General features: G+C 43.2%; 2 protein-coding genes across 2 annotated transcripts; one reads left to right on the forward strand and one right to left on the reverse strand.

Annotated features, from left to right (window-relative positions):
• Positions 1-1,924: 1,924 nt before the first annotated feature.
• Positions 1,925-7,357, reverse strand: LOC149283139 (taste receptor type 2 member 39-like). Its single transcript, XM_089497964.1, has 3 exons — positions 7,252-7,357; positions 2,602-3,074; positions 1,925-1,990 (listed from the first exon to the last, which is right to left on the reverse strand). The coding sequence occupies exons 1-3, from the start codon at positions 7,355-7,357 to the stop codon at positions 1,925-1,927; spliced, it is 645 nt and encodes a 214-aa protein (XP_089354090.1).
• Positions 7,358-16,485: 9,128 nt separating this feature from the next.
• On the forward strand, positions 16,486-26,047 carry LOC149283140 (N-acetyltransferase ESCO2-like). Its single transcript, XM_089497965.1, has 10 exons — positions 16,486-16,538; positions 17,529-18,507; positions 20,245-20,314; positions 20,767-20,815; positions 22,058-22,199; positions 24,616-24,747; positions 24,874-24,963; positions 25,050-25,193; positions 25,365-25,546; positions 25,915-26,047. Exons 1-10 carry the CDS (start codon positions 16,486-16,488, stop codon positions 26,045-26,047), a joined length of 1,974 nt encoding a protein of 657 aa, XP_089354091.1.
• Positions 26,048-27,296: the final 1,249 nt, after the last annotated feature.

Raw genomic sequence — 27,296 nt, forward strand, 5'->3', positions numbered from 1 at the left:
GTAGTGTACACAGTGCCTGCAATAGAAGCTGCCCTAAATTATAATATCATTCTTGCTTGTCTATAAGGGTAAATTAATCCACAGCGTTCCTTACAGACACTGAAATTATTGTCATTTGCATATTAAATATGCTCTGTTATGTAGTTTTTTTTTTAGAAGAAGTATTAGTTTGATAACATTTGTTCCCTCCACATGAAGTGTATGTTTAACTCCAACACCCGGTATTATGGAAAGATGTACCTTCCTGGAGGGAAAAATAAACCTTCCTGACATTAAGAAAAAATGTCCTTACGTTAAATAAAAGTAAAAATCCCAGGGGTTCTGTGGGCCTCACGCTACTAGTTTAGAAATTTTAGTCTGCGCTACTGCTGCGGGACCAGCACAACATTTCCCAAAAATAACAAACAGTGTCTTTAAAAAAAATGTTGTCTCACTCTTTAGCTGTCCTAAAATAGAACAGAATCCTCTGATTTGAGGCAGGATTTTCATTGCAATGATTTACTATAGATTTTGTTTTCCTTTTGCTCTATGAAACTTCTTGCATCCTGGCCTAGATTGTTTCATGTGCAGTTCCCATTGGCTGATCCTAAACAGGCAGCACCTGTTAGAATTATTGGACTCCGAATGCTTAACACATATACCCACTTTGAACCTTAACCAGATTTTTTGGGAACACCGCCAAATGCCAATAATAGCTTGGTGTCAGGGGCCCGGGATCGAACGGATCAACTCACTTTAATACCTGCTGGGTCCGAACACCAGGTCCCGCGCCGCGTCCTCCGTTCCTTCCGCTTCTGCCTCCACTGCTCACACGCCTTCTGCTAAACGTCTTCACTAACGTTATGTCTTCCCCGACACTGTTGGCAGGGAAAGCGCTCACGTAGCATCACGCCCATGGGCATGGTGTCTACTAGCGGGCAATTCAAAAACTGAGCACTGAGGCTCAGTTATTGTGCTGAGTAGATGTGCTTTCCTTGCTTATCCCTGTTAACCCCTCGTGTACCAGACCCGGCTATCCTGATTACGTTAACCTCTCGTGTACCAGACCCGGCTATCCTGATTACGTTAACCACTCGTGTACCAGACCCGGCTATCCTGATTACGTTAACCTCTCGTGTACCAGACCCGGCTATCCTGATCACGTTAACCACTCGTGTACCAGACCCGGCTATCCTGATTACGTTAACCTCTCGTGTACCAGACCCGGCTATCCTGATTACGTTAACCTCTCGTGTACTAGACCCGGATGCTCTGTTTACGGTGCGGATTCTTCACCCACACCCTTACGAAAAAATTACTGCAGTTTTTCTGAAGTAATACTGCAGTTTTTTGGACATGAAAAAACTGCAATACTGCACTTTCACTGCAGTATTACTGCACATTTACTGCAGTTTTACTGCATTTGTACTTCACTGTACTTCAGTTTTACTGCAGTTATTTTTGTACGGAAGTACAAATGCAAGCTGCGGTACATTGAAACACAACTGTAGGTTTGCAATATTAAAAAAAAAGTGCAGTAAAACTGCAGTACAGTGAAGTACAAATGCAGTAAAACTGCAGTAAATGTGCAGTAATACTGCAGTAAATGTGCAGTATTGCAGTTTTTTCATGTCCAAAAAACTGCAGTATTACTTCAGAAAAAACTGCAGTAATTTTTCGTAAGGGCATCCCGGACATACAGGATCCACCCCAGGTGCCAAATACTCTAGGTATGTACCTGCTGAGGTGCCTAAATCCACAGAACTGGGATTAGTTCTCCAAGATGTTTGGAATAACCTACCTACCTTGGCAAATCATTCTACTTATTAGATTTGTAAAACATACAAAGTGCACACTTCCATTATGACAATTTTAATTTCTTTGTATGTTTTTCTCAGCGAATTAATCAGGTCTGATACTTTAAATATATTGGCTTCTTAATTAACTAGGTTTGGAGATCTAGAAGTTTCGGCTTTCCAGTCATTATATTTGCACTAGTAGCACAGTGTTTCTAAAGAAATAAGACAAACAAGTTACTTGCAAAGATATTTTTTTTATTCGCATATTACACACATCGCATATATTCTGTGTGAAAGTTTTGTTGACTTTAAGGAATCAGAGACTCGGAACAATAACTCATAATTTTATTTGCATAACATGCACATCATATATATATATTTAGGTGCTAATTTTAAATCTACACTGGTGGATATATATATAAATGCCACTTTAATTCTCAACCCCCCTCGATTACTAGCTACATCTTAATAGACTGTATTGGACAATAGTAGTTTGCTCTGTTTTAACAAATTATTTATAAAGTCCATGGTTATCCATTGAATCTAATCTATTCACTCAAAGACTGAACTAGCTCTCTCCATTGTTAGTTTAAGCTCTTCACGACAAAGCCGTTTGCATGACAAACGCAGTATTCTGATTTAGAATTTACATTTTTTTTACTACCCAGCCAAGGAGTCTCCGGATGGGCAGATTTAGTCTCTTATGGCTCGATATCAAAGCAATGGAGTGCAGGCTCGGATAGGAGCTCAAACAAATGAAATTTAAAGATATCCATATTTTATTCCTGGATTTTATGCTTGGATTCAGGCAGCATGAACCTACAAAAGAGATAAGGTAAAAGAACAAGAAACACAGCATACTTTTAATAGCATTTATATGGGCATTAAGCCTAGGGTTCCTGAAGCCAACATTTATAGTGTTCATATGATCAAGGTGGCTCTTTAATGATCTGATTAGAACGTACATTGTGGTACAAAATATAGTCAATGGTACCGCCGCTCCTGCTAAGTAAAACAAGGAGCCGTTGACGTAATTGACCACCAAAATATCCTGTCGTTCATTGGCATCGCCGGTAATATTTGTGGCGTTGTAGAAGGGCATTTCATACACATACAATCCAAATGGCAGAGCAGACACAAAAGAAAAAGCGACAGATACCAAGAGGAGCCTGGGAATCATTATGGAGATGCTCATCTTAAGCTGAATGAAGAGCCTGTGGTTATAGTTCGTGATCTTCACACAGTAGAAGACACAAAGCAAAGTTCCAAACCAGAGGCTGCAGAAGTTAGCAAAGTCTGAAAAAGCCAAAAATATTTTAAGAAACCCTTTTAGTCTATGAAGCCAATGAATAACTAGTGCAGACGAAATACCTACTGCACCACTGATCAGTAGAAGAAATCGAGCCATTCCAAGACATACGAGGATTAGGTCAATAGTTTTCAAATTTCGGTGTTTCAGCCACAAACCCAAACTTGTTATTAAAATAAATGTATTTAGGGCTATTCCAATGGAAATTTCAATTCCGAGCATTGTAGTTAAAAAAATGTCAGCTTGGAAAACCATGGCGTGAATCCTAAAATCGTTTTTTTCCCCAAGGCTGTTTTATATTCATACGGCCGGTTTTTTATGGATGTTAACTTTATGAATGCTCACAACTCTGTATCCTCAACTTTATTAAGATCCCGATGCAAATGAAAAAAGGGTTAGTTAGTTTTAGGTTTTGCATAATGTCTGCTCCTCGAGAACATTGCAAATTATGTGAGGTGTAGCGGAGGTGAAAAAATTTAAATTATTTAGCTTTAAATATAATTTATTTATTTAAATTTATTTAATAGAAGTTTAATGGTCTTTGTCTCTCTTGTTAGCTTTGAGAGTTCTACCCCAATATGGCCAAATCCCATGGCGCTCCCTATCAATCTAAGGTCATAATTTTTCGTCCTGAGACTCCTAAAAATCTGATAAATATTTATCCAACCACCATACATTAGACATAAAAGAGGGCCAACCAAGCGAATGTGATGGCAACTATATAATAATGTAAATATTATAACTGTATAGTTTGGAGCTTTTTTTACCTTTCAACCTGAGGCTGACATAGTTCTAAAATCATATCATTTTCATTAACATAGTCTTGAAAATAAAAGATACAAAGAAAATAAAGCAGTGTAGTGGAGCAGTGAAAGAAAGGTCTGACTATATTTTGATTGGACGCTTGGAAGGCAAACGTTTAATCCATTCAACAACAATCAGTACACTCAATCCACAATGACGGACAATTGCAAGAGTAATTAAATTATCTTGGTTTTCTTTTAAAGATTCTATTAAAAAGTCTGTCTTTACAACAATTTTTTGGGGCAAAAATGCAATGTGCTCTTCTTTCACCTCCAAACCTTTGTGGTTTCAAATATCACTGCTGTAAAAAAAGGCTTTGGTTACAATGCAAATCTATTATTTCAATCAGGTAATATACCCATTAGGATGTGACCATGCTGTTTCTACAGTCTGTATCAGATTTGCTTTCTGAATATAGACATATTCAACCAAACCTCTATAAGTACACTACAGTTCAAACGTAATGGGCCCTTGATTTTCAAATTGTGTTTGTTAAAATAACATAAAAAAATGGATCAGAAATCCAGTGCAGACAGGGTTAATGTTGTAAACGATTATTGTAACTGGAAATGGCTGATTTTTTATGGAATCTTTTCATGGGCGTACATAGGCCTTTATCACTTCCATCACTCCTGTGGCAATACACATTAGGATTGGGTCAATAGTTTGCAAATTTCCATGTTTCAGCCATTAACCAAAATGTAATATTAAAGTAAATGTATTTATTTCAATGGAAAAAAAAAACAATTTTGAACATTGTAGTTAAAATCCTAAAATCAGTTTTATTTCCTAGGATATCTTAAATTTAGCCCCTTAAGGACTGAGTTGTTTATTTTAATTTTGTACACTTCGTGACCAAGGCTGTTGATTCTGCTGTGTTTGTGTTTAGCTATAATTTTCTTCTTTCTCATTTACACAAATTGTATATTGTTTCTTTTTCCTGGACGAGAAGGGCTTTCTTTAGATACCATTCTTTTGATAATATAATCTAATTTACTATTAAAAAAACAAACAAGAAAATATGGTGAAAATAAAATCACACTTTTTCTTTTATTCGAAAAATATTTTACTCATCTACAAAACCTAATGTAAAACCTGCTAAATATATTCTAATATTTGTCCTATATGGGTTTTGAAATACCCATTTTTTTATGTTTTTATATTTTTTTGCAAGTTGTAGGGCAATGAGTATAAGTGGTAAATCTGGTCGTCCTGCGCTCATGTTTTATTTGGGACAGCTTTCAAGCTCGCCAATTCAACTTATCCAATTAGAATTTTGGGGATGATTCAGCGTCAACATTTGTTTTATTATTTATTTATTTTACAAAAGAACTACCTGGTTCCCATTATGTTGCATAGTGAAATCACTGGGGTCTTATTTTTTTATTAAATTTTTATTTATTGACCTGCTCACAGTTCTCAGGAGGGGGAAATGATGCTTCTCACTATGGTGCTTGTGATAGCTCTCAGAGACAATCACACAAGGCCCCTGATTTTTTTGTGTGTGTTGCTGAATGCCTCGATATTGAGGCATTTCGGCAACATCGACTGACCATATCGTTGATTGCTCTTTTTAACCAGCCAGCCCCCGCCATATTGAATATGGCAAATGCGACCATTCCTGAGAGCGATCCCACAGGGCCCCTGCAGCTTTTTTTGGTGTTGCTGAATGTCTCAATATTGAGGCATTGCAGCAACACAGTTTGCTTTTTATGCTTTTTAACCCCATGACGTGCCAGGCATTGGTCCTTAACTATATGTTTTTCAGTGACGTGCCTGGCACATCATTGATCATTAAAGAGTTAATATGGCTGGTTATTTATGGATGTTTACTGCCAGATCCTGAAGAATGTGCGTGGCTCTGTATCAGCGACTTAATTAAGATGCCAATGCAAATAAAAAAAATGGTTAGTTTTAGGTTTTGCATAACGTCTCAAGAACATTGCAAATTATGTAAGGTGTAGCGGAGGTGAAAATGAAATATTATTTTTAGATGTACTAATGTGATTTAATATCCGTTGTTGGATGCCAAATTTTAATGATCTTTTTCTCTCTAGTTAGGACAAAGAGTTCCACTACAAAATGGTCAAATGCAATTAGCCCTCCCTTATCCATCCAAGGTTGCTTTACCTTTCTACACTTTCTGAGTTATCGTTTACATCTTATTGGAAAATGTACTTTTAACATGATACTTTAGTATTCTTGCAATTTATAATGGAATTAAAGGGATACTCCACTACTTAGAAAGGAACTGGAATGGAAGCATAGGTTACATTCAACCACACCATTAGCTGTCTCTTAAAAATATTGGATAAATCTGGACATTGGAAATGTTAATAGTCCTTGGGAGATGTGGACTTTCAAAATGTTTGTGTGAGCGCTAACAAGTGCAATTACTTTGGCATATTTTTGTATTTATGTTTTTTTTTACATTACATATCAGAAAGGTACTTACACCACAGTCTAGTTTTACCCTTCTGTGTCATAAATATCAGCTATGATAATTTTGATATGCTACGTTTATAATATTTAACAACAGATAAAACCGATGGCTTGTCGCGGAACTTCTTATTTTTAATGTGATAAAGGCTAATCAACGCTAATGTTTTAATTGGCATCCTTTTGTGTGCTCTCTTTCAACACAATTTTGCTGCTGTATGTTATAGCGGTAGGGAGAAGGAATCTACAATTATACACAGGTATGTTTTCTAAATGCATACCCAAATAGAGCTTTGAAGAAAGTCTATAAGTTGGCCTTACAAAGTGATAGATCTGAATTCCTTCATCCAAAATAGAACAAGCCAAAATAATACAGCATTGGAGCATGAGACAATGAACATACGAGACAATAAAGATACTTGACCATTCTGAAAGCAGGCACCTGAAAGATGTGATTATGAATTTAGTATATATTATTTATTGTTTTATATAGCGCCTTCAAATTCCGTAGTGCTGTACAATGGGTGTACAGTATATCACTGCCACACAATATTAGGGACACGATTATGCACTCCACACCTTTGTCCTTTTAAATGTATGTGACGTCTTCATTGCAAGTGCGTACGTATCATTTTTATGATAATTCTAGGTCTTCCTTCTTCTCCAAGGGTGATGATCACTAGGTATGACTTCTTTCACAAGAAATGTTCCATTGATTCACACTTAGGAGAGCTTGACAACCAGTCAGCTTATTTTAGATGCCTCAGAGAGCCTTTCGTTTTGGTATGGTAGTGGCCACTTTGTATTACGGAGCAGGCTAGACTATTTGCCAAAGAACAATTCCCCATTAACTTTTGATAGGGAGCAGATTTCTCTACCTACTGAACCAGTAACACAATTCCTTATGTTTAGTTGATATACTTTTAGAGCATTGGATGATGTCGTCATCTTTAGACCTGGAAATCTGGATGACGAAGTGACAGACGAAACAAGTGTCAGGCTGCTCTGTTGGGAAATCATTACACATAGTCGCCCTCTTCAAATATGAAGACTTGATATAAAATTAAGGGGGGATTTCTGACCGTTGGGAGATTTTTACCATTATTTTAGGGACCACAACAATATAAAGGTCTTCTGAACAGTGTCTATTTTGTTTTTATTATTAAAAATGCTATGTTTCAAGATTACTAGCTTTTGAGGGCATATTTTAGTCCACTGGATTGGGTTCCTTGTAGTAACTGGAGGATTTTATTTTGTGATCCTAAGATACATTATTGGTTGAATTCTGGCAAACTAAAACTGCACCAACTGAACGGAAGACTTGAGAGTCCCAGGTATTAATTACAAGATTGTTACCTTCACATAACCAGAAATGTGTTGGTAATTTGTGATCCAGAGGTTGACATGGTTCTGAAAAATGCACTCAATACACAAGGACCTAAAAACCATTTGCAAGATGACATATATTATCTTGATTTTTTTTTTGTTAGAAATTCAAGGAATCTTGCAACATTGAGGCAAAAGATACTATTGCAAATTTGGGGTCTGCTCTTTACACCAACAAATTGTGTTTAAAATGCAAAGTGCGCTCAGCACTTTTTACACCTCAAAGTCTTTGTGGTTTCCAATGTCGCTGCTGTTGAAGAGCTTGGGTTACGATGCAAATCTACTATTTAAATTACCAACATATGTATGGATTTAAGTAACATTTACATAAAGTTGTAACTGTTCTGTTTATATAGCCTGTTTCCTATTAGCATAATAATTATGAACACAGCAGGGAAATGTTATACAGGTCTTGATATTTATATAAAAAAAAGTAAAACATAATATAATACTTTTAAGAAAACTATATTTGTAGATTTGGAGATATTTGCTCTTTCTAGTGGTTCCCCTACTTACATCTCTCACTCAGTGGCGTCGGCAGGGGGGGGCCAGAGGGGGCCATGGCCCCCCTACATCATGCTGTGCCCCCCCAATTGAAACGCCGTCTTTTTTTTTTTTTTTTAATAGACCCGGAGGAGAGAGTGAGAGGCGCCGAGCGGTTGCTGAGGAATAAGTTCTCAGCAACCGTTCGGCGCCTCTCACTCTTCTCCGCGACCGCGAGGCCTCTTCCTGGTTCGCAGTGCCGGCATTTCAAGCCGAGCGCCGGTATATGTCGTCATATCCGGCGCCTAGCAGTGAAGCCGGCAGAACCAGGGATACAGAGACCTCGCGATCTCACCGCTGGACAAGCCCAAGGTAAGTGAACTTCAAAGGGGGGGTTAGAAAGTTAGGAGGGGGTTAGAGAGAAGAGGTAGATAGGAAGTGAGAAGGGGTAGATAAGGATAGATTGGGAGGGAGAGGGGGTAGATTGGGAGGGAGATGGGGGTGGATGGGATACATTGGGAGGGAGAGGGGGGTACATAGGATAGATTGGGAGGCAGATGTGGTAGATAGAGAGGCAGATGTGGTAGATAGGGAGGGAGATGTGGTAGATAGGATAGATTGGGAGGGAGAGGGGGTAGATAGGATAGATTGGGAGGGAGAGGGGGTAGATAGGATAGATTGGGAGGGAGAGGTCTTTATGGGACAAAAACGGCGTACGTTCAGCTGTTTGGGGACAAAGTTGACATAATGTGTAACTTAGGTGCTGGTCAGGTTCTATATGGGCAGTGTGGACACCAGGGCTGGCTTTGGGGTGTGTGACCAGTGATCTATGCCTGTAATTTAGGGGGGTTTATCTATACCTTTAATGCAGAGTTTATATGTAATTTCCAATTGATTTATATCTGCAAAGCTGGGTTTTGTGTCATTCTGTTCATCTGTATCGGCTATATTTCCATACATTATTAATGTTTACCTGCAAATATAGGATTTGCATGTCTTATTCAGTTGATCAATACCTGGAGTGCTGTTTCCATGTGTTGATTATTTGATCTAAACCTTCAGTGCTGAGTGTACATGTGATTTCCAGTTGATCTATACCTGCAATGCTGGGTTTGTGTTCTGTTGGTTTATACCTGCAATGCTATGTTTCCATACATTATTTATGTATACCTGCAAATACAAGTTTTTTTTTAATCTCATTCAGTTGCATGTGCTGTTTCCATGTGTTGTTTATTTGATCTATACCTGAACTACAGGGTGTAAGTAAAAGAGCGCTATGGTTAAGTGAATGAGGGGACAAAGGGACTCTGGGGATGATTACAGGGGAGAGGACCTCTCAATGTCACGGTGCAGTCAGAAGGAGGGAACACTGCACTGACTCTCACTGTCTTCCCCTGATCTGCAGTCAGTGTGGCAAATATATTGGCAGCAGGGTCTAATATTAATATATATTGGCTGCAGGGGCTAATATTAATATATATCGGAAGCTGGGACTAATGTTTATATATATCAGCAGCAGGGGCTAATATTAATATATATTGTCTGCAGGGCCTATTATCAATAAATATTGGCTGCAGGGGCTATTATTTATATATATTGGCTGCAGGGACTAATACTATATATCGGCAGTAGGGGCTAATATTAATATATGTTGGCAGCAGGGTATAATTTCTATGTATATCGGCAGCAGGGTATAATATAAGTATGTATCCGCAGCAGGGGCTAATATTAATATATATCCGCAGCAGGGGTTAATATTAATATATATCGGAAGCAGGGTCTAATATTTATATATATTGTCAGCAGGGGCTAATATTAAAGAATGAAAAATAACTGTCACTTAAGCTGTTATTTTGAAATCATATTTTAATCACAGTCTTTACTTCAAAGAGATAAGTGCATATTATGTAGTTAAAAATGCACGTCTAACGTGTGTGTGTGTGTGTGTGTATATATATATATATATATATATAGTGTATATGTACCGTTTTATAATTGGCCCCCCTACTTTGGTCCCTGGCCCCCCATGTGCCCCCCCTAAATATGAAACCTGGAGACGCCACTGCTCTCACTTATCTTCAAATACACTCCTTCCCGGTCCCTTCACTCATCCCATGATCTCTGTCTGTCCTGTGGAGTGTTATCAGACTGAGTGGTTAATCCTATCTTACATTGCATATGTATTTTGTCATATTTCGTTACCTACTAAAAGAAACAAAGGGCAGAAAAAAATGAAATATTTCTCAGTAGTGTGGATGTATCTCTTACTGTGTAATTCGCAGTAGGCGCAGATGTCCCTCTTGTGGCAAATATTTGTACTGCAGACTTTCATTCATTACAAAGGAGAGAGTTGTAAAAAAAGAAATCTCAAGAGTAATGTTAAAAGTTATAGCAAGTGGTATGCAAAATACACACCAGCATCATTAACGAGGCTACAAAAAAACAATTAAGCTATTTTTCAAATTTTCCCACTATGGGGGGGGGGAATTCCTTCTTGACTCAAAAAGGCAATCAAATTTCTCCTTGGATCAAGAAACTGTAAAACATTAATTGTTTATTCTGTAATTTATAGCCCTGCATGTTCTGCTTTTGTAAAAATGTTTTTTGAAAGGCATTCATTGGTTTTCATAGCACCACCTCCCTTGGAAATGAATTCCATACCTTTATTGTCCTTACTGTAAAGAACCCCTTCCTTTTGTAGTTCCATAATGTCCTTTTGAAGGACCTGTACCCAGAGTTGCTACGTGTATTCAAGGTCAGGTTTTACCATTAAAATAAAGAGGCAAAATGATATCCTCCTCACGTGAATCAACTCGTTTTATATATGCCTACAGTGAAGGAAAAAGTATTTGAGCCCCTGCAAATTTAAAAGAGGACCCAGGACAGACCCCTGAGGTACTCCACTTAATGCTCTGGTTCAGTCAAATGACTTAGCAAAGTCCAAATAGATTACATCTACTGCCACTCCCCACACAGCAGAAAGGTCCACAGCTTTCAATACAAATGTCCTGGCTGAAGGGCAGGGCAAGTTCATAAAGGCAGGGTAATCCAGGTACCAAGGCCCAGCTGGATGTATTGATTAGGGCTCAACTAATAATAAGGTACACCTGATCCTAGTAATTGAGTTCTGAGTGCTCCAGAGGGCAGAGGGTGGCCACTAGTGGTAGCAGATTTATATACCACGGGTATGAAAAAGCCATGGTTCAGACAGCGAAAAAGTGGTTCCTGACAGTCCTAGGAACAGCTAAGATTTTGCGCAGAACCCTCATTATACCAGGAGCTGGTAGAGGACATGAGGTTGAGGAGGACATTTTTTGTTTATATAGTGATTTAGAGGTCATGCAGAGTCCTCATTACTATTACAATAGGGAATATTAACATTAACTCAAATAGTGCATGTTAAGTCATATAGTGGAACATATAGTGTTCGGAGGCATACTGCAGGAACCATCACGGAGCCGCCTCCACAGAACTCTTAGAACGCTGACATTGCAGGAAACACCATTTAAATGGAAAAATGGTTACGGAGTGGGGGTGTCAGGACCCTGGGACCTGGTGGGTTCTGGTGTTGACCCGGGGTACCAGTGCATCTCCCGGAGTTCTCCAGGCTAAACTCAGAGAGTTCCCAGGTATGCCCATTATGTAAAATTTTTCCCTTCGTGGAAAGACTTCTATTGTATCTACGTTGCGTCCTAAAGATAGAAATGTAGTCTTGTGTATCCACATTGTACTTCAAGCATGCAAAAAACTAACCCCCGAAAACCTACCTAGTTCTTAGAGAGGTTCCAAAACAAATCTAGAGCGGTGATTGCCTAGATGTCAGCATTTTGATGTTAACAGTTTATTACATGTTATTTTAAGCCTAAGATTGAACCAAGGTCCCCCCTGTTGGACATCAGTCACTGGAATAAAACACCCGCATCATTAAAACAGAATGGCTGAGAGTTGTGTCAATGCACAGCTTCACCATCATCTTACAGTAATTTACTTACTCCAAAAAGAAAAAAGAGGCATTACGCCATCCACAAAAAAACAGACTACAAATGCAATAGAATGTTGATACCAGAATTAAATAGTAATAAGTAAAAATAATAATAAATAGCATCAAACAGCAGTTGAGTATTGGAATTACTTCCCTCTAACTTTGTTAAGGTGTTTAACAGCACTGCTACACAGATTCCCAAAAGACTCTTTCAATTTGCTGTTGGTATAGATAAGTATGGCTGAATGCAAAAATGGATACGCAGAAACCAAAATTGAACAAAGGACCATCCACACGCTTCCCACTGGCAGCAGTCCAGAAACTATCAAATTCATGACTATAAAAAATATGAGGTAGAGCCAGAAAAAGATCATACTTTTCACCACACTGGCGTGAACGTCCAACTTTGTATTTTGGAGACTGGCTACGCCGTTTTTCATCTGTCTGGTATGCACCCACAGAGATTTAATTAAAAGAAAAACTGCAACGCAGAATATTACGAAAGGAAGAGAAGATCCCAAACAGTACAGAAGGAACTGATTTTTAAAATGCTGTGCCAAGTACGTTTCTTGGCTCGACGAGTTGCCGTGGGCTGAATTTTTGTCGTGAAGGGTAAAAGAGTACCATCCAAGTGGAAGACTTGAAGTTAAAGAAATGAACAGAGATGCCAGAATGAGCCACGGGACCAGTCCAGAGATCCTGCCCTTCACGTAGGTGAATATCGCGGACCTGTAGTTTGCAATTTTCACGCAGTAAAACACACACAGCAGAGTGGCCAGCCAGAGACTGGAGTAGTTGAAGACCAGTCTCACGACCAAGAAGATGCTGCTGAAACGAACCTGCGTGTATAAAGCCGGTAAGAAAGAACGCAAGAAATTGTGCAAAGTGTTAGCCCACTGTAGACAACTTCTGGACAAGCTGAGAGATACCAAGATCTTGTCGCTGCTTGGCATGCGTTTGCATCTCAGCCATTTCAGCAAACAAACAGTCACAATAAATGCGTTTAATGCTGTCCCCAGAATGCACTCAATTGACAGCACCGATATTAACGCCACACGGAGGGGAGAATCCATTATAATCGACTTTGATTGTAATTCCTTCACTGGAAGAACTACCACAAATTTAGTTTAGAAACGCACCCTAATACGTAGCTTTGTGTGCTATTCAAAGTGGTCCTCTTGTACAGAGCGTCAGATTTTAATGCAAAGCTAGGATTAGGGTGTGAACGAGACAAATGTTTTGCATGTCAAAATGTAAATATTACACTTCTCAAACCTTTAACCCCTTAAGGACCGGGCTCATTTTTCGTTTTGTACCCTGTGGGACCGAGGCTGTTTTAATACTTTTGTGGTGCTTGTGTACAGCTGTAATTTTCTCCTCACCCATTTAGTGTACCCACATAAGTTATATATTGTTTTTTTCAGGACAAGATGGGCTTTCTTCAGATACCATTATTTTGATCGTATCATCAACCATCAGCCATTTTTTTTTTATATTAGACACCCCTTGGGTATTTGAAGTGCTTTTATTTTAACTCTTTGTTGAGATTTTTGAGAAATTTTAGCACTTGCTCAAAATAATAAACTTTATTTTTTTATTTTATTTTTTTAATACTTTTTTTTTAATATTTTTTTTTACACATTTTGCTGGATGGTTCATCTAGTGACATCACTGCATAATTATTTTTAAATGTTAGCACTTTTTTCCATATTTTTTTTTTATATTTTACTAATCACATTGTGATTAGAAAGCTGGGCTCCATTGACTTGCATGGTTGAATGCAGTACCTGTATTCAACCTGCAAGTGGAGCCAGAGTTCTCTAGACCATCTAGCAAACTTTAAAAACTTGTTTGTTGCTTTTACAGGGCGGCCGCCATCTTGTTGATGGCGAAGAACACCGGCAGCTGCGGCTGTGACCGCTCTCCGGAGCGGTCACAGCCCACCCAGAGGTAAGTGTTTGGTGTCGCTGGATGCCTCCTGATCGAGGCATTCCAGCGACACCATTTAAGTTAAGGAGGTGATCGTTGATCGCCTCCTAAACGCTTTTAAAACGGGCGTCCGCCGCCATACAATGTATGGCGGCTGTTGACGCCCCGGGGAGGGGCCAGACATGGCCCCCGATGCCGATCTCGGCGTTACTGAATGCCTCGACATCGAGGCATTACAGTAATGCCGTTTAAGCGAAGAAAGTGATCGTTGATCACTTTCTAAGCTTATTTAATTTTTTGACGGTTCAGGACCGTCAAAGGTCATTTAGTGACCTTCTTGTCATGACGGTCCTGAACCGGCAAAGGTCGCGAAGGGGTTAAACCTCATGCATAGAGGTTAAAATGCTGAATCACAGCAATGGGATCCTTCATACAAACCCGCACTTACTAGTGTTTGCTTATACTTCGCATTCGAAAAGGTCTTGCAAAAGATCATATATACTGCTGGTCTCCAAATTCAAAACAGCAATGATCGGCATCAAGTTCCATTTGTGAAAGGTAATCGCAAGATGCTATTGAGTATCCCATACTGTATAATACAGCGACTGGTATACCTGGTGTGAAGGAACACATCCTTCTCCTTGTTATCTATTTTGTGAGGGAGCACATCTTGTCCTTGTTATCTATTTTTGTTTTGTATAGAGTATCACATCTGTGTGTCTGATTTCTCTCGAGCTGCTTGATAAAGATATCTATATAATTTGGAACCCCAAGGTATAGAAGTTCTCCAACACTGGGAACATCCAGGCTCCAGCTACCGGGAGACATCCCTTTTCAGAATATGGGTAGGCTGTGCCGCTGACGTTGCACACAAGGCTAGCCCCACACGCAGGAAAACACCAGGGTTTGGGGGGGCCCGCAAACACGGCTCCCCGGAGTGTCTCCATGGTGACCCAGAGAAGCAGTGCTTCACTCAGAGTCTCCGCGCGAATTCCCAGGTAACAGGGGATGGAGGGTTCAATGAGTTTTGAGTATACCAAACAACAAGGGCAATTTCCCCTCTGTGTTTTCCCTAAAAAAACTTACTCCAACGTCTATACAAACAAATATGAAAAAAAGTCAACTTGCAGCCTTCACTTGAGTAGAGTCCAGGCTCATTCAAGATATTCCTGAATCCCCTCAGGTATCTGGTCCATAACATGGGGCTATATCACAGAGATCTGTTTATGAGCCCATATAAAACCGGGCAACTCCAAGAGTCCCTATTGAGTTCAGCATCCCAGCTGGGCTCCATACTTAAGGTTCCTGTGGGTTTGCACAAGGTGAAGGAGAAGAAATCACCCAACAGCCAATGTTCCATCTAATTTTTCTCAGTTGGCGTGCGCAGAAAATTTCTCTTGTGCAAAAAGTTTCTCAGAGCAAAAATTGTGTGGGCACAATATCCGCACTGCATAAAGTTTCAAAAAAATTATTTTTTTCTTTTTTTTGGAAAAACTGTTGTGCGCACAATTTTTGGACGTGTGCGCTCTCTAAAAAAGCTATGTGCGCGCGTGCAAGCGCACAGCTTAGAGGGAACACTGCCAACAGCACATCAGACACATTCGGCCCATCTAGACTGCCTGTAGTCACTCATTGGTCTCGTCTTAGATTCAGAAGCCATGTGACTATTCTATGCATGTTTAATCCCCTCACTCTATTACCCTCTACCACCTCTGCTGGGAGGCTTGTCTGTTTATCTAAACCCCTCTCAGTAAAGTAAAACTTTCTTAGATTACATCTAAGCCTCTGACACTCTAGTTTTTGATTATGACTTCTTCTTCTCCAAGATCTACCTTAAGCACCACAAAATGTTGCCCCTTTTTTGCTCAAGTTTGACCTGAAACCAGTAAATGACCCATGATAAAACGGTCCATTTAGTAAAGAACCCCCACCTCATAAAGGCTAAGTAAATCCCTGCATCTGTCCTTGCAATTTGTGCCTCGTTTAGTAATTAAAAAAATGTTCTTTAGTTTATTTCTTTTAGGTAAAAGTTTACATTTAATGGAAATCCCCGATGACCCAGCAGCTTGAGGGTACTAGCTAGTGCTCGGTTAGAGAGGTGACTATGCCGGACTACATCTCCCAGCATTCCCCATCGGCACTGTGCGAGCCAGGCGTGATGGGAGAGGTAGTTCTCCGCTGTTGCTATGCGCGCGCTCTAACAATCTGATGGCCGAGGTTCCCGCGCGCGCGCTGATTGGTTGGCTGACTAGCGCGGGGCATGCTGGGAGCCCACCGAGGTTTGAACAGAGTGGCGGCAAAACCTGAGCGGATCGAATACACCGGGACCGGAGACGTGCATTCCGCTTTACCGACAGACAGCAACCCTTCGCAGTATGGCCTCCAGGACACCCCGCAAAAGGAAGCACAGCTCTGCCGCTTCCGACGGGTGAGTGAGGGACCGGGTGACCCGCTCCACAGCACCCTGCTGCAGATCTGATTGTGCCCTGGGCCATGGCATCTTTAGCTGCCTCTGTCCACAGGTCTCTGGGACCCAATGGGTTAACCGATTAACCCCCACCGTGTATAACAGTGCGGGTTTTTTTGGTAGCTTGCAGTGAAAAGGTTAACCCTCATAACGTCATGCTCTGCACTGGCTCTGAAAAGGTTAACAGTGCTCTGCACCGGCCCTTAAAGGGGTTAACACCCTGTATGCTACTTTAACCCCTTCTGTGCACATGCAGTATGGGCTTGGAAGGGGTTAATGTACATGCCTTTCCCTCCTTCCTGCCCTGTGTGTTATGTAACGGAGTCCAAGGGGCGGGGTTTGTACTGGAGCCCAGACAGCTGATCCACATGCAGTATCGCAGTACAAAAACACCGATCAAGATGGGCTGGATTGGGGTCTCCTAGGCAGTAGGAGCAGGTTACTGTACTTCAAATCCAGAACCTTCAGGAGTGGAGCAGGACTGTAAGTCCCATCATCCACACACCATGCAGTATTATCATTTATTGTATTATATAGCGCCATCATATTCTGTAGCGCTGTGCAATGGGCAGATGGGACGTGACTAGTATATAACATAACAATTTGACTTACAGAACCAGGTGAGACGAGCCCTGCTCAAAGAGCTTACAATCTAGAGTACCCCAAGGGTAGTAGGCCAGAGTTAGGTTACATTTCTATAGCGCCGGCAGGTTCTGCAGCGCTCTTACAGTAGGAGCGAGCCAGGAAAAACGGGCAGCCTGGGTGGGGGAGAATGGGGCAGATCTGCCGGCAGGTTCTAGGTAAGTCAGAGTTTATAGAACCCTACTCACATACACCATGGACTTTGAGTGCAAGCTTCTGTGTACGAGAACAGATAAGCACACATTAAATGCTTTTTATTTTGATCTATACATTCGTCTCTAAATTTTTTATATTTATTTACCCCTTCAGGCGACAATCTGCGTTTGGAACGCCGACTAAGAAGTTATTGGTGGATTACGACGTTGTTTCTTCCCCCCTGACGACCCGGAGCTCTAATCTGAGCAGCTCGGCGAAGCGCTCGCCTTTGTGCGGATTCACCGACGCGGAGGACCCGACGGATAAAGAGAACTTCGCGCCTTCTCCTATTATATCCAGAACCGCCAGGAAACTCCTGATTTCCCCAACCCAAGTTACCGCCTGCGATGCGTCGCCGAAGTCTGAGTTCAAGGCGGCCGTCCCGGCGATTTCTTTCTATAAGAAGGACAGCGTGTACGTGACGCCTCTGGACAGAAAGATCATTAATCAGAGCCGGCTGTCCTCGTCCAGAAGCGATGAGACTTCCTTCTGTTCTCCGGACAAACCGAAGAAAAGCCCCGAGGTGAGGGATGCCTACAGGTTTACGGAGGCCAAGAAGCCCCCCAGTAAACGGAAGCCGAATCCTAAACGCGGGAAGGTCCCCTCCCGCGCTGGGAGAAAGACCGCTGCAAATACTACGCCAGCCAAGCCCGCCCCGGTACCGGAGGACGGCATAAAAAGCGGCGTGCTGGGTTTAAAGATGAAGCAGCGGCCGAAGCTCACGGTCGGCGCAGCTTTTTTTGCCACGAGCAGGAAGCCGCATTCGGCTCCCAAGAAACCCCCCGCCAATATTAAGTTTCCTCCTTCGGCGAAAGCCTCGGTCAGGCCGGTGAGGCAGCCCAACGCCCTGACCGCTCTGCGCGGGAAGGTCTCCTCGTCTGCCGGGAAAGTCCAAGGAGATGGCGTCGGGGTGGAGTCTCAGAGTCGGGGGCTACCTGATACCAAGTCTCTGTCAGAAGATAAAAATAGGGCTGACCTAAACAAAGGGTTAAAAGAAGCTACAGAGAAGAGGAGCGAGCTTTCTGTCAGCCAGCCCAGTCAACGGCTCGCCCCTCGGGCCGATTCGCCAAAGCAAGGGGCCGCCAGAGCGCCGGTGAGTCCATTTATTGCATTTTTCGTCTGTTTTTGGTCAGGTTTATCAATCCGACCTCCGCCTTTGGGCTGCGCGTGGGCTGAACGCTTACTGAGCCAATGAGAGTCTCTGTGGGGAGGGTTCTCTATGTATTTTGGATCCAATGAGAATTTACGTTTGTGAAAAGTCCGATCCTAGTGAGCCTCTGCTGCAGGAAGAGCTTGCCTGGCCCATTTATGAGGCCGGATTAACCCTTTTTGGGTGTTTTATGCAACATTCTGAAAGGCTTAAAGCACGGTTCTCTATTTTTATGTAAAATGCATATCCGAGTCTGTTTTGTGTGGATTTTTCAGCAATCTTCCGTTGTCGGAGTTAAGCCCCTCCCCCAACTGCCTCTACTGCAAACAGGAAGCATTCGCTGGTACACTTCCTGCGCATGCTCGTTACAAACCCTGTTGTGTTCTGTTTGCTAATGTGACGTGCGCCATTTTTTTTTCCTATATCGTGTCAATTGCTTGTGCCTAATCTCCCCCCCCCGTATTTGATGCACATGGGGGGTATTTAGCCATCTCAGTGTGCAAATTGTGTACCATAAACATTATTTGACTCTTGGTTCTGGCTTATATTTAAATTAACTTTAAAAATACCCAGGAAAAGCATAACTTCCCTCGCTGTGTGAACCTCTGCCACCTCTGCTGGGCGTCTGTTCCTATTGTCTAGCGCTTTCTCGGTGTAGAGATACTTTCTGGCAGACACGTTTACACTTGGTGAGATTTATCAATGGGCAGCAGGGTTGTTTTTTACTCCCCAACTTCCCTATTCACAATGAAGGGCTATCACCAGTGGTGAGCTGGCCCTGTATTATGCATAATTCAATGTGTGAAGTGGATTTGACTATACATTGTACAGGGCCGGCCAAGCACTTCCTGCAGCGGCAGCTCGACTAGTAGTTGAAGCGACAGCCGGCCCTTCAGCGAACGGACCCCAGCGGTCTATTTTTGCGGAGTGGCCCCCTTTGCTGTAGTCGGTTACTATTATTTCAGAGCCCCCTTCGCTTGGTGCCGTCACTGGCAGAGCTGGAGGGGCGGAGTTAGATCGCTAAATCCAGCTAAAATGTGGGTGCAATTATTGTTCCAAACTGCATCAGATTTTACCATCTGACAATTATGGACTAAAGCAAACACAGAATCTGCCGGCCCATTCGGCCCCCGTCTAGTCGCCCGTTTCTCCTGCTGTAAAGACTCAAACCTTAATCAGTCGTTGGTCTCGTCTTAGATTCAGGAGCCATATGTCTATCCCATGCGTGTTTAAATCCGCTCGCTGTATTACCCTCAACCACCTCTGCTGGGAGGCTGTTCCACCACCCTCTCGGTTAAGTAAAAATTAAAGTCCCCCTGTAACCATTTTAAATATTGGGATAAATTCTGTTCTATGTACCCAGAACTCGATGCCGCCGGCTGTGTTATCAAAATATAGATAGTGTGCTTTACAGGGGATCATGGGAAATGTAGCCAAATAAAACTGGGGGGGGGGGGCGGGGGTTGTCTGTGGATTCATTCCTCTGGGTTGGTTCCCTTGTTTCATACATGTCATACATGTCTTGGTGAATGTCATGGGGCATCCACCTACCCCTGTTTACATGGCTGGGCAGGATTGGTTGGCCCCGTCAGGGAACGTGCCGGGGGCCCTTTTGCAGACGTCCATGATGCTGATAATCGGCCTTTACCTTCCTATTAACGTCTTGTTTCTTCTCGGCAGCCGGGCGTTCCTCGCTCCCCGTCACCGTTTGACATGGATGAGCCGATACCGAAAGCCGCGGATAAGAAAGGTGATTGGACGGTTTATTGTGTGATTTACCGCAGTGCCTCGGTGGGCTACCTGCAGCCATAACAGGGCCACGAGGGGGCTTCAACACCTGTTTGAATTCAGCTCTCGGCGATATGGAGTAGGACGCATCGCCAATAGTGGGAGCTGAGCAGATGGCTTATTTTGTATAAAAAGAGCAAGAAGACGTAACGTGATATAAAATGTATTATTTTTATAATATATTAAAATATACACAGTACCCTTCAGGAGTTTGGGGTCTCTTATCCACAGCCATTCCCTGTATTAGTCGTCGTCCGATGTGTCTTAACCTTCTCGAGATGGGCTCTTCAGTATTATTATTATTTTTATATAGCACCATCATATTCTGTAGCGCACTCTAACCAACACTCCTGAGCCTCTCATAAAAAAAAAATATATATATATATTTTTTTTTCTTTCTATTTCTTCTCTTAGCTTCTACAATTTATCCGATTTTTAGCACTCCGGGAGCCGGTAAAAAAAGGTAAGTGTTGTTTTTTTTTGCGAATACCCTGTATATACCGCACAGCGCTGCGTACGAGCGATCTGTTCCTGTAACGCAGGTCGATATGCGGGGAGATGTCGCTGCATTCAACAAATGAGGATTTTAATTAGGGCTGAAACAACGAATCGATAATAATCGATAACGGAAATCGTTGTCGACGATTTCCGTTATCGATTAATCGAGTGATCGATTCGTTGTTGGAGCACTCGGCTCCTTTTACTTACCTCCGCGAGCGTTCCCCGCTTCCGCTACACGCTCTGCACTCTCCGCCTTCTTTTAGTTGCATGACGGATGTGACGCGTTCCGGAGGTAAGTATTCTTCATGTCTGTGCAAACCGCTCTGTGCGAGTGGCTCCATTCGCACAGAGCGAACCGAGTGGGAGACTGGGTGCAGGGCAGAGTGGGGGTGGGGATGCAGGGCAGGGTGTGGGTGCAGGGTGTGAGTGTGGGGGCAGGGCAGAATGTGGGGGCAGGGCTGGGTGCAGGGCAGAGTTGGAGACTGGGTGCAGGGGCAAAGTGCTGGGTGCAAAGTGCCAGGGCTGGGTGCAAAGTGCTGGGTGCAAATTGCCAGGGCTGGGGCAAAGGGCTGGGTGTAAAGTGCCAGAGCTGGGTGCAAAGTGCCAGGGCTGGGGCAAAGGGCTGGGTGCAAAGTGCCAGGGCTGGGTGCAGAGTGCCGGGTGCAGAGTGCCGGGTGCAGAGTGCCGGGTGCAGAGTGCCGGGTGCAGAGTGCCGGGTGCAGAGTGCCGGGTGCAGAGTGCCGGGTGCAGAGTGCCGGGTGCAGAGTGCCGGGTGCAGAGTGCCGGGTGCAGAGTGCCGGGTGCAGAGTGCCGGGTGCAGAGTGCCGGGTGCAGAGTGCCGGGTGCAGAGTGCCGGGTGCAGAGTGCCGGGTGCAGAGTGCCAAGGCTGGGGCAAAGTTTCTTGAACAGTAATAGTCCACCTCTTTTCAGAATGTTTGGGGTTATTTTGTTTCATAAATATTGTGTTTGGGTTTTTGTACTTTGAAAATATTGTTTTTTTATTACATCATAACAAAATAAGAATGTTAATGTAAATTTTAAGATGTTTTTTAACATCCAGTTCATTAAATAATTTTAAATAAACAAAAAATTTGCATATTGGTTTTTTTATCCGATTAATCGAAAAAATAATCGGCCAACTAATCGATTATTAAAATAATCGTTAGTTGCAGCCCTAATTTTAATAATGTTCTTCTCTTATCAGGGCTTTCGATCTTCGTGGTGAACTATCGTCCCCGGTCTGTTCCAGCACCCCGTCGGCAACTCCCATCACGCTAAACAAACTCCACAAGGAAAGCAAGAGGAAGAAAGAAGCTGGCAAGGAGGCAGACGACCAGCTCATTATTGTAAGTGCTTAGTATTGCCATATAATGGAACTGGCTGCGTCGGCAAAAAGTCTTCTGCAGAGTGTTATACCCGTCTGCTGTGTTCCTAAAGTGTCTCATGCAGTAATAAATAACCCCCCACCAGTGCTGTATACAGAAATATATAATCCCCCCCGGCGCTGTATACAGAAATATATAACCCCCTCCGGCGCTGTATACAGAAATATATAACCCCCTCCGGCGCTGTATACAGAAATATATAACCCCCTCCGGCGCTGTATACAGTAATATAACCACCCCCCCGGCGCTGTATACAGTAATATAGCCCACCCGGCGCTGTATACAGTAATATAATCCCCAGCGCTGTATACAGTAATATAATCCCCAGCGCTGTATACAGTAATATAACCCCCCCAGCGCTGTATACAGGAATATAACCCCCCCAGCGCTGTATACAGGAATATAACCCCCCAGCACTGTATACAGTAATATAACACCCCCCCCAGCGCTGTATACAGTAATATAACACCCCCCCCGGCGCTGTATACAGTAATATAGCCCACCTGGCGCTGTATACAGTAATATAATCCCCAGCGCTGTATACAGTAATATAATCCCCAGCGCTGTATACAGTAATATAATCCCCAGCGCTGTATACAGTAATATAACCCCCCCCCAGTGCTGTATACAGGAATATAACCCCCCAGCACTGTATACAGTAATATAACCCCCCGGCGCTGTATACAGTAATATAACCCCCCAGCGCTGTATACAGTAATATAAACCCCCCAGCGCTGTATACAGTAATATAAACCCCCAGCGCTGTATACAGTAATATAAATCCCCCAGCGCTGTATACAGGAATATAACCCCCCCAGCGCTGTATACAGGAATATAACCCCCCCAGCGCTGTATACAGGAATATAACCCCCCCAGCGCTGTATACAGGAATATAACCCCCCAGCGCTGTATACAGGAATATAACCCCCCAGCGCTGTATACAGTAATATTACCCCCCAGCGCTGTATACAGGGATATAACCCCCCAGCGCTGTATACAGGGATATAACCCCCCAGCGCTGTATACAGGAATATAACCCCCCAGCGCTGTATACAGGAATATAACCCCCCAGCGCTGTATACAGGAATATAACCCCCCAGCGCTGTATACAGGAATATAACCCCCCAGCGCTGTATACAGGAATATAACCCCCCAGCGCTGTATACAGTAATATAACCCCCCAGCGCTGTATACAGTAATATAACCCCCCAGCGCTGTATACAGGAATATAACCCCCCAGCGCTGTATACAGGAATATAAACCCCCAGCGCTGTATACAGGAATATAAACCCCCAGCGCTGTATACAGGAATATAAACCCCCCAGCGCTGTATACAGGAATATAACCCCCCAGCGCTGTATACAGGAATATAACCCCCCAGCGCTGTATACAGGAATATAACCCCCCAGCGCTGTATACAGGAATATAACCCCCCAGCGCTGTATACAGGAATATAACCCCCCAGCGCTGTATACAGGAATATAACCCCCCAGCGCTGTATACAGGAATATAACTCCCCAGCGCTGTATACAGGAATATAACTCCCCAGCGCTGTATACAGGAATATAACCCCCCAGCGCTGTATACAGGAATATAAACCCCCAGCGCTGTATACAGGAATATAACCCCCCCAGCGCTGTATACAGGAATATAACCCCCCCAGCGCTGTATACAGGAATATAACCCCCCCCAGCGCTGTATACAGGAATATAACCCCTCAGCGCTGTATACAGTAATATAACCCCCCCAGCGCTGTATACAGGAATATAACCCCCCCAGCGCTGTATACAGTCATATAACCCCCAGCGCTGTATACAGTAATATATAACCCCCCAGTGCTGTTTACAGTAATATAACCACCCCGGCGCTGTATGCAGTAATATAACCCCCCAGTGCTGTATACAGGAATATAACCCCCCAGTGCTGTATACAGTAATATAACCCCCCAGTGCTGTTTACAGTAATATATGATCATTTGTGATATAATGTAGGTCACAATGACACAAAAACCTTGTTTAATCTAATTATTTTTAGACCACCTTGGTAGCTTTTGTCAGTCATGTGATATTTGGGGTGAGTTTCCCCGGCTCAAACACCACACTGAGCTGATGCTTTACGGCGATGCTAATGCAGTCCGCTCCTCTATAGACCGATACATTATATTATTTCCCTCAGGCCGTGTGATAAGGACGAGCTTGTTATTTATGGCACTGCTAATGAAGCCTGTTCCTCCATTAACCCCTTGAGGACAATGGGCGGTCCCTAAACCCATTGAAAACAATGCACTTTGAGTTTAAAATTACATGTACGGGCTTTGTCGTTAAGGGGTTAAGGCCGGTATTAGTGCGTTGATCCCTTTCTCCTCCTGCTGCTCTAGGATGCCGGGCAGAAGCACTTTGGGCCGGTGGCCTGCAGCACGTGCGGGATGGTATACTCGGCGGCCAGTCTCGAGGACGAAGCTCAGCACGTTCAGTATCACAGGAGGCTGCTGGAGGGCATCAGATACGTGGTAAGAAATGGAACGCGCCTGCTCCTTGGGGCTCTCTACACGCGGGTTTCTGATCCTGGGTACTTAGCTGCCTCGTTGGGTCCTTTTGCCCTCGCTTTGTGTTACGGTTTCTCCGTCCTCCCGCAGGGCTGGAAGAAGGAACGCGTTGTGGCGGAGTTTTGGGATGGAAAGATTTTGCTGATTACGTCGGGCGATCCAAAATATGCTCTCAAAAAGGTAAAACGGTTCATTGATGCCGAAGCAGGAGGACTTCTGCCTCCTTGTAGCCACCGAATAAAGCCTTAATCCCGCTGTCTTTCCAGGCGGAGGAGGTGCGGGAGCTCGTGGACAGCGAGCTGGGCTTCCAGCAGATCTCCCTGTCGTGTCCGAGTCAGACCAAGAGCTACCTGTTTGTCTCCAACGAGAAGAAAATAGTTGGCTGCGTTATTGCGGAGCCCGTCAAGCAGGCATGTTGTAAAAATAATTCTATGCAAATATTCCCTTCCCTTTCATTCTGAGATTGTGTGACATTTCACCGGGCGCTCCGCCGGCAACGGGCTGCGCACGTCATTCCGGGGCTGAAAGGTCAGTTTCTGTGAGCCGTGCAATAAATGCACCGTTTTTGGTGTTTTTTTCAGGCGTACCGGGTGCTCACCGAACCCCCGTCTCCCGAGTCCGCCAAGCGGGGAGTGTTGGATCGGCACAGAGCCTGGACGTGCTCCACCACACCGGAACCTGCCGTTTGTGGCATCAGCCGCGTCTGGGTGTTTGCACTCATGCGCCGGAAGGGGATCGCCAAGCGCTTATTGGATGCGGTCAGGTGAGCAGGTTAAAATTGCCATAAAAAATTTAATTATGGAATGTTTTTTACTTTTTTTTTTATAATATTGTGCAAATAGCTATTAACTTCTCGTGACTGGTATGAGAATGTAGAAGAGACCAAAACGAATGCCTGCGCGCATGCGCCATACACCCATCGGAAAGGAGGCGGTTTGCTTTACTGATCCATGCAGACGGGACGTTACATTCCACCTTTGACCACTTTAATTAAAGTCCAAATTAAAAAATTTCCTTCAGTCCAAAAGTGCCAAAACGTACTGAACATATACTTTTTAAAAAATAGAAAAATAAAACAAATTTTCAGACTTCTTTTCTGAGTATTTGCTGTGCGTTTTGTCTTCTTCGCAGGACTTCCTTTATATACGGCTCGCACATCACTGCCGAGGAAATCGCCTTCTCGGATCCCACTCCCGACGGCAAGCTGTTCGCCGGCAGCTACTGCGGAGCCCCCGACTTCCTCGTGTACAACTTTGTCAGTTAGAAGCTGTGGATTCTGTCCGATGATTGGAAATGTTTCCCGGCGGGAGCCTGTTGCACCTTTTCCCTGTCGATGTTCGCTGCTGCCCCGGCCATTCATTATTAGTTATTTGCCCCCGTTTTACCCTGGGAATACTGCCTCTCAGTGTACGTTTCAGATACCGCCCCGCTAGAACCCCACACAGAAGCGGACTATCACATACATAATATAACACAGATGCTACTGTATATGCGTATAATATATTATAATAGAGGCGTGTTTTGCACAGACGCCGGTTCCAGGGCTTTTCTCGGAGACGGCCCCATGTATAATGTTCTCGTGTAGGGTTGTGGGAGGATTGGCGCGTATTACACCAAAGTTAAAATCTTTTCCCGGTTTACAGACCCAGTCTACAATAACAGTGATGCTGATAGGTTGTTCTGTTGTAGTCCAGGAAGGACAGTCCCGTCCCCGTATCGTTTGTTTTTAATGTTACTCAATTTCCTGTGTTTTACGGTATGTAAGTTAGTACGTGCGTTCTATAGTTACTGGCGTCTTGGCTCCTTTAACTCCACCCCCAGCTGCCTGTACTGGAAACAGGAAGCATTCGTCGGTACATTTCCTGCACATGCTCAGTAAAACTCCCCCATTTTAGTCAAATGCTTTGGAACTCGTTGGAAATGACGCCGTATCCTCTAAACAGTGGTCGTGCGATGACTTCATACACGACCTCATGGTCTGGGTTGGCAGGACCCCCACGGGGGTGTCTGTACATTCCCCTGCTCTGTAAATACTTCTATGTTTTTGTCTGTTTGGTCAGCAGATTAATCCGTCTTTAATAAATCCATTTATTGGATGGAATTAATCCATCTAAGACCCAGACCCCACCGGGGACCCTCTGCGTTGGCTTACTGCCTCCGGGAGAACGGGGATTGTTTTAACTACCTGCGGTTAAGTAAATCTGTTTGTTGAGATTTACCGGAATTCCAATTTTCTCAGCTACAGAATATTTAAGAATGTTATTTTTTTTGTTCCTGTGGTTTGTTAAAATTCGTATTTTAAATAAAAATCACATTGCAGAGTTAACATTCTTTATTCTTACCTCACGTCTGTCTGTCTTTATGTTGTGTAAACAGGGGCCGCTCCTGCTTCAAAAATAATATGGGTGAGATATATTTATACTTCTCCCCTCCATCTCTCCATGGAATATACATACTGTAAAGCGCCGTGTACACCTGTTCCCATTTAATAGTGTGGGTGACAATTCACATCA

This window comes from Sceloporus occidentalis, unplaced genomic scaffold, assembly GCF_023333645.1.
Source record: "Sceloporus occidentalis isolate IW3139 unplaced genomic scaffold, rSceOcc1.0.p SCAF_111, whole genome shotgun sequence".
NCBI classification, from domain to species: domain Eukaryota; kingdom Metazoa; phylum Chordata; class Lepidosauria; order Squamata; family Phrynosomatidae; genus Sceloporus; species Sceloporus occidentalis.